At 39.6% G+C, this 14,119-nt stretch overlaps 1 protein-coding gene across 1 annotated transcript in view; it reads left to right on the forward strand.

Annotated features, from left to right (window-relative positions):
- Positions 1-14,119, forward strand: part of crhr1 (corticotropin releasing hormone receptor 1) — a 201,654-nt gene that overhangs the window by 89,340 nt on the left and 98,195 nt on the right. Inside the window, exons 6-7 of the mRNA XM_078938018.1 lie at positions 832-938; positions 13,644-13,764. Coding sequence (XP_078794144.1) covers positions 832-938; positions 13,644-13,764 — 228 coding nt within the window. The remainder of the gene's footprint in view (positions 1-831; positions 939-13,643; positions 13,765-14,119) is intronic.

The following is a 14,119-nucleotide window of genomic DNA, read 5'->3' on the forward strand; positions in this document are numbered from 1 at the left end:
AAATGATTTGCTGGTTTCAATCCCAAGAGACCAGCTACAGAAAACTGATCTGGAAATAGTTTCAGCAGAGCGGCGTCCTGATACAGGAGTCCAGCTGTGATTAGAGGTCAGACCATGAATGAATAATTGAAACTGTTTATCACAATTATTACGACTTATCACCAGAAAAAAATATCACCAGAAAGAATCAGAGGATTGTCCTCTCTTTGTTTCTTGTCATTCATACATTCAGGTGGGAACCTGCTGCTGTGTTTGGATTACTAAAACTTTATCTTTTGGTCAGGCTGACGGTTTTTAGGTGTTCTATTAGTTCCTTTTTTTCAGTTTGTCTTGAAATTATGCGTCAATTAAATGGATCCATCAGTAAAATCCATCAGATCTGGGTGTGGTGAGAAAAATCTAGAATTGCTCTTTAGTTTAACAAAGACAAGATGTTTTATGTTGGTTCCGCCGTGTTTGGACAAATTCAGACTAAACTGTATATTGCACTTATTCCGATTCAATAAAGAATTCAATTTTTTTGTTTAGCAGCTTTTGTGAGTAATTGTAATATCAGGAATATTAATTTATTCATGAACTAAAAGATGAAACAGTTTTTGGTTTGTTGACAAATTGTAAGCTGCATGTCCTATAATGATGTCCAACTCTGCATTCAATTTTAATGGCTTCTGTCGCTCCTGCTGTGGTTGTGAACAGCTGCTTCAGCTGCAGCCGCTGCAGGAGGCCAACTTCAAATATGGAGGGTTTACACTCCTCCTATTGCCTTTTTCATCCCTGAAAAATATAATAACAGTCAATCAGGAAAATAATCGCCTTGTGTTTCTTTCACAGAGAAAAAGCAAGATGCACTACCAGATCGCTGTGATCATAAACTTCCTGGGTCACTGCATCTCCATGGTGGCGCTGCTCATCGCCTTCTTCCTCTTCCTTTGCTTGAGGTAAGCGCCGCTTCTGCGGAGGTCGCTCCCCTGATAATCTTAGATCGATGACGTGACAGAAACGCTCGCATTCTCCAGATCGCAGGAGTCTGAAAGCGCCGCTCGTTCTGATCCCGAAACGGTTTGGTCATGGAATGAAACCTTTACTATCTCCATCCAGCAGATGGAAAGGGGTTTAGACGCCTGCAGAAAGTAGGGCACATTTCCTCACAAATGGGAATAATAGACCCATCGCGGGGTGGGGGGGGTGGGGGGGGGGGGAATCAAAACAGACTTTTGGATGCCAGCTGGGACTGCCAATAGAGGTGGAAAGGGTTCTTCTGACAAACTGAAATAAGCTGCGCGTTAACGAGAGAAAGGTCTTAGCACCCTCAACAGCCGGGGCTGCTATCGATCTCAGAGACACCCAGAAACAGCCAGAAAAGCGTGAAAGGGCACGAGGAGAAGTAATAAGTGGAAGCTCAACAGGACTGCATTTGTGCCCGAGCTGTGTTTTAAGGCCTCCGTGAAGCGCAGAGACGAGCAGGGAGGACAAGCGTCAACCAGCCCGAAATGGCATTGAGGTGGAGGAGTGGGTTGGCATTTATTACCCACCTTCTGGACTTTGTAATGGAACTGAGCAGCATTTTGGGGCAGACTGTCACCGACGGTGTGATGGAGGGGACGGCTGACACTCCTGCTCAGTGTAGGGGAACCAGAAAGACTGAGAGAGGCAGAGAAAGGAGCGAGGTGTTCATTTCGTTCATGTGGCAGACAAATATTTTTAGCTTTTCACTGTGGGATGTACTTCTATGTGAAATTGAATTGTAAATGACCACTTCATGGTGCTCCTTGAGTGGGAAATTCAAGACTCCTGGAGAAATGCTCTCAGACCAGCATTCCTGCTGAAATTCTGAAACAAAGAGCTTTTTTTCTTGTTTAAAGTTAGAGCTGAAACACGCAGAGCAGTTGTTCCCATGGACTAAGAATCAGAACCATCCCATACTAGTTACCAACAGATTCAATCAAAATATTTTGGGTTTAGTGGTTTGAGAGGAGAGGAACAACAAAAAGCAAAGTTGGATGAAGAGGAAGAGCAGAGATGACAAACAAGACCAAAGAAAACAGTGAAGCTTCTGTTAAAGATACATATTAGATCAAAAACAGAGTTTAGAGCAATAAAATAAAGGCATGACGCTGGTTCCCACACTACAACTCCAATCAAAACTACTGGGGGTGTTGAATCCCTCTGAGGCCCTAATAAGCTCAGAAAACCATCATAGCAGTTCCAAACATCTGTCTTGTCCTTTGATTTATTTAATATTTTTTATCAAATACACAATCTGCATTTACCAGGCTTTGGACAGCCACAAACAGGATACTAGTTTGTTGATGCTGCTTTTATCTTTTTTTATGTTTGTTAATTTGTCCATCTGTCTGTCTATCCATCCTCACATTGTTTTGGTCTTTCTTTTAATCTTATTTTATTTAACTGTATTTGTTCTTGTTGATTTTGTTTGTTTGTATGTGTGTGTGTGTGGGGGGGGGGGGTTGTTAATTTTTATTTATCTGGTTAATTGTGGATTTTTGTAGTTCATAATGTTTTGGGGGGCAGTTTCTGCTTTTGAAGGGGCATGTTTGACCTTGACCGGTGTAGGTAGCAAAAGTATTCGGCCTGCAATAACTGTCCGTGGTCCTGCGACTAACGATGGCGTCACACTACAGTAACACCGCTTGGACAAACTATATAGCTATGTAGCATTGAGATCTGCTAGGGATCTAAATTTTCACGTTTCATTTTGCAACCTAAAGTTCTTTTCCTCATAAGTTACAATGCCATTTTGAATTTTAAGGAGTGTCCGACATAATTGTTTGTTACACCGAATGCACAATAGGGAGACACATTGGCAATATAAACTTATTTTTCCAATGTGAGTATATGAATGACTGGATGAGAAATAGTATTTATTTATGGTGTGCAGTCTGGTTTAATGGGCCCAAATGTCAGTTTCTAACAGTTATGATTGTATAGTTTATATTTCCTTTTTAAAAAACATGTTGAAAGCATTAAAAATACTAATTACCAAAAAAAACACACAAAAACAGCAACACACACCTTGTTTTTTTGTTCAGTTTTTATGTATTATTCAAGTTATTGTAGAAAACAACCAACCAAATAATTAGGACTAAAACAAATGCTAAATGTCTTGAATCCAATTTTCTGCTCGTCTCCACAGCTGGCCACAGATGATATGCTGAAAGGGGAGTTAAATAAGTCCCTAGTGATATATAGTGGGACATTTCAATGTACAAATCATACATGTTTCCCACGAATAACGGTGTTAGCGTGTAAACTTGTGGATCAATCACTATCTCGAACATCATCAAACCAACAAACAGCCAATCACATAATGTGACGTCATCATTAGTTGCAGGACCCCGAAGGACCCCAAACAGTTATTGCAGGCCGAATGCTTTTGGTACCTCCAGCGGTAAAAACAGATCATAAACATCCAAGCAAGAAAACCAATTCTTGAGCTGGAGCAGCGTTTCATGGAAAATACTGTGAAAATGTTGCCTCTAATTTCAAACCAGTAAAGAAAAGGTGGAGCTGGAGACGCCGTCCCCGCCCACCTTTGACCTGCCAGAGCTTCTGCCCTCTGTTACAGCGATCAGAGTAAAACAAACTCTCAGAGTGATCCCGTCGTCCCTGCGCTCCGCTCTGGGACTAGAAGATGATGCCCAGGGCCCCGTTTCTTACTCACGCGGTTCTGGGGTTTGCAGCCACTTTACTTGTTCTTGAATCAGGTCAGCGGATTTTGTATTCTGTGGTCTGAGAATCGTTCAGGTGTCTCTGTGCAAACTCCCAGCAGGCACTGCCTTTTAGTGGAGCAAGTCTTCAGTCCGCCTGTGAGGCTGCAGAGACCTGAAAGGCAGAGTGCTGCTCGCTGAGGTTTACTCATCTTCACCCTCAGAGGAGAGGCGGGTCGGTTGATGGAGCGCGCTCACAGCCCCCTGAGCTGCTCCTTTTCCACATTTACAATCAAATACAAACGTCATAAGATGAATGGAAGAAAAATGAGATAAAAGAAGGAATGAAAGCGTGGGATTACAATAACGGAGCAATAAATGGACAAAAATGTAACAAGAAATGTGTAGTTGTATAAATGTAAATCTTGATTGTCTCATAAAATAGTGTTTAATTGAAGTATACTGCCAATATAAAGAAGGGTTGGTACTTTTTTTTATTAAAGCTCCTATATTTCACCAAGCTATAAAGGTGATTTTCAGTTGGGGCAAAGCCTGATGGGAAAGTTTTTCACCATTTTTTTCTTTAATTTCTTAAAATTATGTTTTTATTTACATTTTCTGTAAATTTCCTGTAAAGTTTAGAGGGATTCACAGCGACGGACTAATAACACGGGGCCCTCTGCAGCGGTTGTATTTAATTTAATTAATTTTTTTATCCTTACCAATAGGGTAAAACGTGGAATGACTTCCTCACCGGTCCACTTTAGGACAACACCAATGTCAAGAATTCAAACGTTTTGATAAGAATTAAAAACTGAAATCAATTTTAAATGTTTAAGAAATGTATTTTATTTTATAAACATTATTTCTACTTGGAAGAACATTACATTTATTAAATGTACTTATTTATGAATCCCTCACTTCCTAAAAAGAACAAATGACGATCTTCTGTCTTTTCTTTAAGGTTTAACTAAAGATGACAAAAGGAAAAGAGTTTTTTCAAATATTTTTCTCTGAACTGATGCCTCATTTAACCCATTGTGACCATCAGGGTATATATCGCTTTCCTTTGCCACTGCAGTCGAGGTCGGTGCCGGCTCAGCTGCACTTCTGTGATAAACATCACAAAAAGCTCGGTTGTTTTTAATAATAATAATAATAATGGATTGGATTTATCTGCGCTTTTCAAGACACCCAAAGCGCTTACATTGTGTCCATTATTCATTCACTCCTCATTCATACTTGGTGATGGTAGCTACTGTTGTAGCCACAGCTGCCCTGGGGCAGACTGACAGAGGCGTGGCTGCCATTTCGCGCCTACAGCCCCTCTGACCATCACCGGGATCATTCATGCGCATCCAGACACCAGTGGAGCCACACTGGAGGCAAGGAGGGTGAAGTGTCTTGCCCAAAGACACAACGACATTTTGGCTTGTGGGAGCGGGGATCGAACCGCCAACCCTTCGATCATTGGACGACCCGCTCAACCACCTGAGCCACTATCTGTCTTTTCAGTGCAGCTTCATGTCAGTTCTGAAGTTAAATACATCCCCATATAGAAAGGGAGGATAAGGAATAAAAATGTCTAGAATGTAAAAAAATGTACATTATTAGCATACGCTGAGTAAACTAAAGGAACAATCAACCTGACTTCACTCAGGATTGTGTAATCTCTCATGCAGCAGAGCTCGTAGTGCGCTAACATTAAACAGGAAATAAGCAAAATGAAGCAATTTTAAGGATAAACATGATTGAAATGATTAGAATCAAACCTATAAACTGCATTAATGGAACAGGTTAGTGGACACATTTATTTTATTATCAGTAGACTTCACATCTCATGAAGGCAGGTAAGGAAGACGACAGGTGAAGCGTCTGTCACCTCTCTCCAGACCGCACATTCCTGCTGTTTCAACCCGGAACTAAAAGCTCCAGAACTGATCCTAAACCCACCCAAATTATGCCCATCCACTTAAAGCAATTTTTACCTGTGGTCAGAATAAAAACGGCCCTATTGAGCTGAAAACCACCAATACTGCCTCGGCTCGCTAACTTGCAGTCTCTGGAGTTGCTGTTGACTGGAATATACTATTTCTGCTGAAGGACAGGGGGACCAAACACTTTTACATGATCAGTCTTATGCCAGTTCAGTAATTTGGGATGTTTTTTTAATGATAGAGTTAGACAGGATAGAGTTGGGGCCCCCAGGCGATCGCTTACCTTTGCCTAATGGTAAGTCCCCCCCTGATGATTCTTCGTTGGTGCTCACTGTCACCACCCAAAAATGTGATAATACATTTTCATAATTCTGTTCGAAATCCACCCTGCGACAGACTGGCGACCTGTCCAGGGTGTCCCCTGCCTTCGCCCAATGTGGCTGGGATAGGCTCCAGCAGCCCCGTGACCCCGAAAGGGAATAAATGGAAGAAGATGAATAAATAATTGTTCAAAATCCACATGTGATCAGATTTTTTTTTCTTTAGGCCCTATTTTGTTTAAAGTTAGTTGAAAAGTTAAAACTTTTATATATAATTTTGTTTTTGTTTTTAAACGGGAATTCTGTTTTGTCTAAAAAATACAAAACAAACTACTTATGGGAAAATAATTTCAAGAATTAAGCTGATATTGCATACTGATTTGAATATGCTTATTAGTATAAACCTGTACATTTTTAAAAGCACTGATATGTGCAAAACTCCAACATGAGCATCATTGTTTTTTATTTTACAAACCAGATAAAAAATAATTGTTTACAACATTGAGTTTAACAAAATAATTTTCCTTTGTATCACAAATTTTGATTTATGTTTATACATTTTAAAATAATTTAATGTATCATTTAATTCCAAAACATTTAAAATTTCGATTAAACATCTTTAAATTTTTATTTTTTATTTTTTTGGAGTTTCTTTCACTCAGTGTTCATTTTCTCTTATTCTTACTTGTTTTTTAAGAAAATATTTAAATTGCTTTTTGTTGCCTTTCTTATGTGAAATTTTTTTAATGTAAAACTACTTGAGTTTTGATCATTCCGCTCTTTTTTGTAAATGCTGCACAAATAACGTCTTATTTTCTTGCCTTGAATTTTCTCTGTTTTTGAAGGTTAAGAACAAACTGTTGAATCATTTTCAAACAGTGTGATTTGTGTAAAAACCAATTTAGAACCTTTTTGTAAATGCTTTCTAAATCCAAAAAGGTTTTTGTTTTTTGTTTTTTAAATTAAGATGTCAAATAGCATCAAAAATAAATGTTTGTTGGTCATTCTAAGAAGAAAATGCACTTTGTTAGTCTGAATTGTATAAAAATGTAATTCATATGCATTAATCTGTGAAGAAATTCCATGAAAAGTTTAAAGAAACACCCCCATATCTATGGATTCCTGCCACATAAGAGCGTGATGTGTGGATCTCATAACTAGGTTCAATTTATGTTTGAAGCTTTCAACTGCGACGTCCCTGGAGAATTTCCTCCAGATACATTTTTTAATATCAGGCGCTCTGAGAAGATCACGGCTGGCAGCTCTGTCCTGCAAACCCCAGCGTGGGATTTCATTTTCCTGCCACATGTGGAGCTCCTGTTGGATCCTTCCATTTATTTGATGTTTGGATCATTCAAGAGTTGATCTTAAATACGTTACCTGCGGTGTGATCAACTGCTTAATTGGACGCAGCTAATCATTTTTATCAAATATTTGTTTCCAATGCTGGGATAATAAAATCTTTTCCACCTTTCTTCTGCCTTGAAAGCATTTCCTACTAAGATAAAAAAAATACTTTAACTTTTTATTTAGTCATCAAAACAGGAAAAAGTGTTTCCATTTCTCAGCAGAACTGCAGAAACTCACCATTAAAAAAAGGGGGGAAATAAATGCAACAAGACTGTTTAAATATACATGTAAGGCCCGGGTTAGCAGAATAAATCCTGCCAGCAGTGGAGCTTTGTCCAATAATAGAAAGCTTTTATAAATAAATGTACCACAGGTGGGTAAAGTGGGAATTTTAACATTTAATATGGAATGTTCCAGATCCGTCAAGCTGTCTGCTGAAAGGGCTGCTCAGGCAAATCCACCAGTGAGCCACACAGAACTGAATGAAAGAATGTTTGCTGGATTGAAGTGAAATCCATTCAAGAGTTCGGTCCTAAATCACAACAGTCTGCAGCTAAAGTTAACATCTTGCTCATGTTAAATTATAGAGACTTGTTCCTTTACTTACATGCTTTTATTTATCCTGGTTTACATTTCTGTGTAATCCCACCTGAGAAAAACACACCCACGGTGATGCATCTGTGTGTTTCTGACCCACTTCCATTCCAATTTCTCCATGAACACACATGTGCAATTCATCGGCTGGATCTGGAGGGATGAATACGCACATATTTTTTTATTTTTGGAAAACCAATCAGCATTTCTAAAAAGAAACATAATTTGAGATCTGTTGGAAATGTGCAGATTTAGATCCAAATCCTCCATGCAGATTTTCATACGTAGACCGAAATGACAAATTTGGTTGTTTTTACATTTTGGTTTCTGTGTGTCTGATGTGTGTTCTGATCAGTCATGAATAGGTTTTGGATATCTGGAAATCAGGTAGACACACCGGCCCTCAAGGCCTGGAGTTGCCCGTCCCCAACATGTCCAGAGAAAACCACCCTTAACGATGCACAAATTGAAACTCCAACAAAATCCAAGCATCCTTTTTTTCTATGACCCCTACAGATTTGTGAGAAAGTAAAAGTAAGAATAATCAAAAAGCTTCCAAAACCAATATGTGGACAGGTTTATTTTAGATGGTGAAGATGTGAAGTTGAACTGATGAACATGGCATTCAATGGAGAAGGGCTCCCTTCTGCCTCTAGTGGTCTTTTGAGAAACTGCATGGTGTGATACCTCCTGGTTTTTATCAAGCTGGGACACGAAAGATGGGGCCTTCATGCCACTAAACACACGTGTGTTTTGCCACAGATGCTGCAGATCTCCACTCAGCGCAGTTCGTCCTTTTTGGATAACAAGAGAGCCACAAAGCTTTTGAAGAATGACCTACATAAAAAAAACTCCAGAGGACCATTGTGATATTTCAGTTCTAATTGTTCTACATGATCACGTAATAAATATTGTGCTTTAGTTTTATTGTTATTAGATTAAGCAAAGTAAAGTAGAAAAATAGAGCTGTAGCCAAACACACATCTTTGGGGAGTCTTCTAGCATCAGCATGACAGAGTGCAGTTTTACTTGGTAAAGCTGCATATGGGCTGCAGAAAGCAGGAGAGGCAGGACAAGAATGGTGGGTTTCAGCAAAGTTTCAAATGCTGTTTGCAGCTTTTGTTATTTACAATTAGGTCAACTATGGTGTTGTTTTTTCATATCGCATGATTTGTTTGAATGTTATGTAAACTATTGGCATAACCCAGCTGCAGAGTGGCACTGAAGCTCCTGGCATCTATGCCTTAACACTGGATCTTCTCTCAGTCACTGGCGTGCCCCTCGGTTGCAGATCTGCCAGAGAATCCCATCTGAGCAGCCATGGTCACTGTTTACAAATAGTCCTCAGATGATGACTGTAAGCCTCCTCATGAGGCGTAATCTACATATAAAGTATTTTTATCAAAACATTCAGTTTGTGCTTCTAATCTCAACCCTCTGTAGCTGCGGGATGAAGATAGCGGGATTTTACAGCAGATTTCACCTCCTTTTGCTTTGGCCAAGTCCATGTTGCTGCAATTCAAGCCCAACTTTATGGTTCCCATAAATCCCAAAGACTCACTTCAATGAAAATGGGGTTTTTACCATGTTCTTGTGACATTTTTCTGATGATGGAGGACATATATGAGGAAAATTAAGATTTAAATAGCATTTCTGAGTATGTCTGTAACCCTTATGCTATCCTAGGCACTTTACCATTGGGAGTTGGGTCATCTAGACCCACTAGACAGTGGGCTGAACCTTTTTCTTCAATGATTTGTGATCTTCACTGGTGTCCATGGATTACATGAAATCCTCTTCACCTTTATCCACCTTTGTCATGGTAGGGAGAACACGTCAATGTAAGGGAGGGGTCATAGGATAGCACAAGGGTAAATAAAATTGTTGTGAATCAGGAGCAGATGAAAAAATTAAAATGCTTGTACTGTAGCTGTAAGTTAGAAACTACAATCCGCTCCACTCCATTCCGATGCACCCGCTTGTAAAAGACCAGATCCATGTCCGTTTAGTGTTTGGTGGGGTTTGTGAGGGGATGTAAGATAGTAAGAGGAGAAAAGCAAGGGATGATGGGTAATGACGGCAGGTTTACTCAACTGATCCGTCCCACAACTCAGAGGCAAATTTTCTAAGGAACTCCTGCTGCTCTGCAGAAACAATGTCCTAGAAAACGACACTGTTTTTTAATTTTGGCTAAAAATGTCCTAGTCATGATTAAAAGACAACAGGGAACATTTTGAAAATAGATCAAAAGATGATAGGAATGGGAATATAAGCCTTCTACATCTCAATAGGTCAAACCATGTGACATTCTGACCTTCAAGGGTATTTTAAACCTTGCGTTGGGCTATCTAAAGATACTCTTTTAGTCATTTTCGGGATATTGACAGACAGAAAAAGGCGTATTAAAAATGAATGGCAAACTGAAACCGCGCAAGTGTGTATCCATCCTCACTCAGACAAAAACCGACCTAGAATAAGATCTTTCATCTCTTACATATTTTATAGGCTTTCTAAAAAGGTGGCGTTTAGTCCCATCCCTGTAACTTAAAACACAGAGTTTGATTTTCTCCTTTAATTCACCAATATGTCTGCAACACTGTTTCCTTAATACCAACAACAAATAATGAATCTCCCCACCAAAGCACCTCCTCACCAGAGACTCCCGCTGATGGATGATCTCTCAGTTAAATGCTTACTATGCGAAACCACGGCTCACTTGAAAACTAGTCCATCTAGACCACCCAGATCATCAGGAGGCTGTCCGCCGCCTGCCGTCCCCAGCCCCCATGTTCAAGCCAAACAGCAGCAGGATCGATACCGTCTCCACATTAATGAGAGGCTGCGTGCGCTTTTCTCCTGACGGACAGCAGCAGTAACTTCATTAATTATCCAAATCCCCCAAAGTGTCATTGTAATCTTCCTGGACTGCTTCTTTTTTCAGCTGAAGAAGCAGGGTGGTCATGTTCAGGATGGAGTCCTGTTCGCTTCCTACAGCTGCTACAAAAACAGATTTCTGCTGATCCAACTCGGCTTGGAATGAATCAGCAAAAGAAAATGCTAAATAAATGAACAGGGGAAATGTATTAACAGTGACTTGTATGCTCAGCTTTTCTCGTAATGATACCCATCAGGCAATGTGACCCCTCTGGCAGCACGCCATGGAAAGTGAGTGCACATGGCGTAATTAATACGACTGTTTGAAGACTAACCCTCCCCACTGCTGCTGGCACAACTGTCTGATGCACGAGGCAGCCTCGGCCTGACTACCAGTCTGACATCGTTGGGAGAAATCACTCAGCCGCTTGTTGACATTGCTAATTTGCCCCCTTCAAACAAAAAAAACTTTCAACGTTTATTTTAAAGCCACACAGCAACACATTGTCTTGTTTTTTTTTTTCTTCGTTTCATTTCTGTGTCTCCCTCACCTCTGAGCCAGTAGAAGTGACACCTATTAAAAATGGATGCGGTCTGAAATATAAATCATGTCACTCATGCTTGGCAGAAGCAGCAGCCTCTATCAGCTTTGCTGATGATGCCTTCAGCGGGTGACAACCAATGAGGACGTCCACTCATTTGTGTGTTTCTATTTTTGAACTGCCCGCTTGAAGGCACTTCAGTAGAGTTTTTTATTTACATAAAGAAAAAAACCATAGAATTTCAAGGGCATTGCAAAACAACATCAATGCCACAGCCTTTTCTGTGTTTTTGGTTTATTGTTCTGTCAAACGATTCAGTTTTGAGGAAAATCTGTCCAACAGCTGACCTCACTTCTGGCTGAAAAAGATGCTGTCATGCGGACCTGATCTCGACCCACTCAAAGTCAGCGAGGTTCAAATCCTCACACTGCCACCACTGTGCTTGATATTTGGTTTGACCCTTTTTAGTCTTTTGCCTTTTTGAGCTTTTTTGTTCTTTGCTTGTTTAATTTCCCCTTACACCTGTTTTTGGGACAATGCTAGATTTCCATCTATTTAGTAGAACCCCAACTTCCTTTTTTCACAGACATATTTATTATTAAATGTCGTCATTTTTTGCTGCAAAAAAAAAAATCACAAATATTGGCATCAATGTTTTGTTTTATAACAAAACATCAAACATGTAGAGACAAAATAAAATTCCACAAACACAGCAAAAACAAGGTCCAAACAATATCAGAAGAAAAAAAAACAGACGAAGCTCCACTCAAAGTTCCAAGGATTTAGTCTAAATGATATTTCAGTTATGTGTCATAACTCTTTTTATGTTTGTTTTTAACCAAAAATGTCAAAGCTAAATCTTGGTCAATCCATTAGGGTACATTTTGAATGAAAACAATGCTGATGGGGGGTTGGTGTCATTCCTATGTCTCTGTAAATGGCAGATTTGGTTGGCAAACTCACCAATCACAGTTCAGAGACTTCTAAGCGTTTAGGTGTTTTTGCTGGTTGGAGCAGTTAGAGAAAATACAGACAACTGTCTTGCATGTTTGCCATCGGTGTATATCCTAACTTTGATGGGGTCCAGAGTTGCCTGGAAACAGCCTTTTGACTCCAGACAGGCAGATGGACAACGTTCTGCTGTTATGAGACCGTTCCCATTTAATTATGATGAGTTCAATTTCTGCCGGCTTAGAGCAATTTCACAGCTGAAGAAAAACCGTATCGTTGGAGTTCAACATGTCTTTGAAAAGCTCCCAGAGACAAGCACGTTGTGTGGAGAAGTGGGCAGTAGCTCGAGGTCATGTGACGTGAGACGGAGGCCAGAAAACTAGTTTTCAGTTTGCATTTGATCCCTGCAGTGGGTCGATCACGGCGCTTTTCCTAAACAGACACACTGCAGTTGCAGGGTGTTGCGTCTGCCGCTGTAAACAGGACTCACTAATCAGTGAGCGTGTTCACTTAGGACAACATGGCAGCCAGTCTGCAGCACTTTAACAGCACCTCAGCTTTAAAGTGAGCAGCCAGTCAGGTGCATCATGGGAGTTTACGCTGTTTTTTTTTTTGTAATAGTTCATGTTTTGGTTCTGTGGGTGAGGAAGGTCTGTTTAAGTATCGAGGGAGAAAGAACACGCTTTTTGTTTTGTTTTTGAGGTTGCTTTAATTTATTCATTCATCTTCTTAACCGTTTTGTTCCTTTCGTGGTCTCGGGGCTGCTGGAGCCTATCCGGCATCTTGTGGGCAAAGGCAGAGGACACCCTGGACAGGTCGCCAGTCTGACGCATTCATTTGTAAAATGTCAAATACACAACTTCCTCACTGTCAATTTAATGAAATGCATCAGATCTTGTAAAAGTGTAATAAAAAGTAACTGTAAAACTGTGTAAGATATATATAGAGAGAGAGGGAGGGAGAGAGAGTCTTGCTTTAATGAAAAGTAACACAGGTACAAACTCAATATACTTAATAATGTTCCCATTGTTTATAGAAGTTCAAAATCCATCATAAATTAAATCATTTCCTGCTTCTCGTAGTATCTTTATTGAAAATTTGATTTTGACTTGATTAATTTAGTCCAAGCATAACCTTTTTTTAATACTGCAATAAATAATTTTAAAAATGTCAATCAAATTTAGATATCAATTGATAGATCGACTAGAATATAAAGGTTTCAGAAGAAGATGGGAAACCTAACGAGAAACATTTTTGATTTCTCCTTTTGGAGACCAAGTGGATGCTCAGATGCTCCCAGAACAATTACTGCTGGCGGCTCAAAAAAGTCTAAATCCAGCTCTGGTTCTTTTCCAAATCTAATTTTCCTTAGTGCCGCATCTGACTTGATCCTTCTGTCTTCCACAGGAGTATCCGCTGTTTGAGGAACATCATCCACTGGAACTTAATCACCGCATTCATCTTGAGGAACGCCACCTGGTTCATCGTTCAATTGACCATGAGCCCTGAGGTGCACGAAAGCAACGTGGTGCGTGGTAACTCCATTTCCTAGGCTAAAAGTAGCAGAACTTTGTATTTTTGAATTCTCCAGAAATACCTGATACAATAGAGAAGCAAACTGAAATGAACTTCAAAGTGAGCAATTTCATTGTTTTTAAGTAGCATTATTATTGGTAATGCTTTACTGCAAAAATAATTTTTAAAGTGCATGTAGGAAAACAAAATATTTCAGAACCAAAAAAATTCATGCCCAAAGATTGAGAAAAAAAGTCAATAAATACTGGCAGACATTGTCTGTGTTACCAATTAGACAAATCATTATTTTCTTTTGAAAAAACGTTTTTCTTGTGACAAATGAAAGGTTAGAAATATTCAAAAAGAGG

The sequence above is a fragment of the Oryzias latipes genome, chromosome 19 (genome assembly GCF_053564925.1).
Source record: "Oryzias latipes strain Hd-rR chromosome 19, Olatipes_Hd-rR_3.1".
NCBI classification, from domain to species: domain Eukaryota; kingdom Metazoa; phylum Chordata; class Actinopteri; order Beloniformes; family Adrianichthyidae; genus Oryzias; species Oryzias latipes.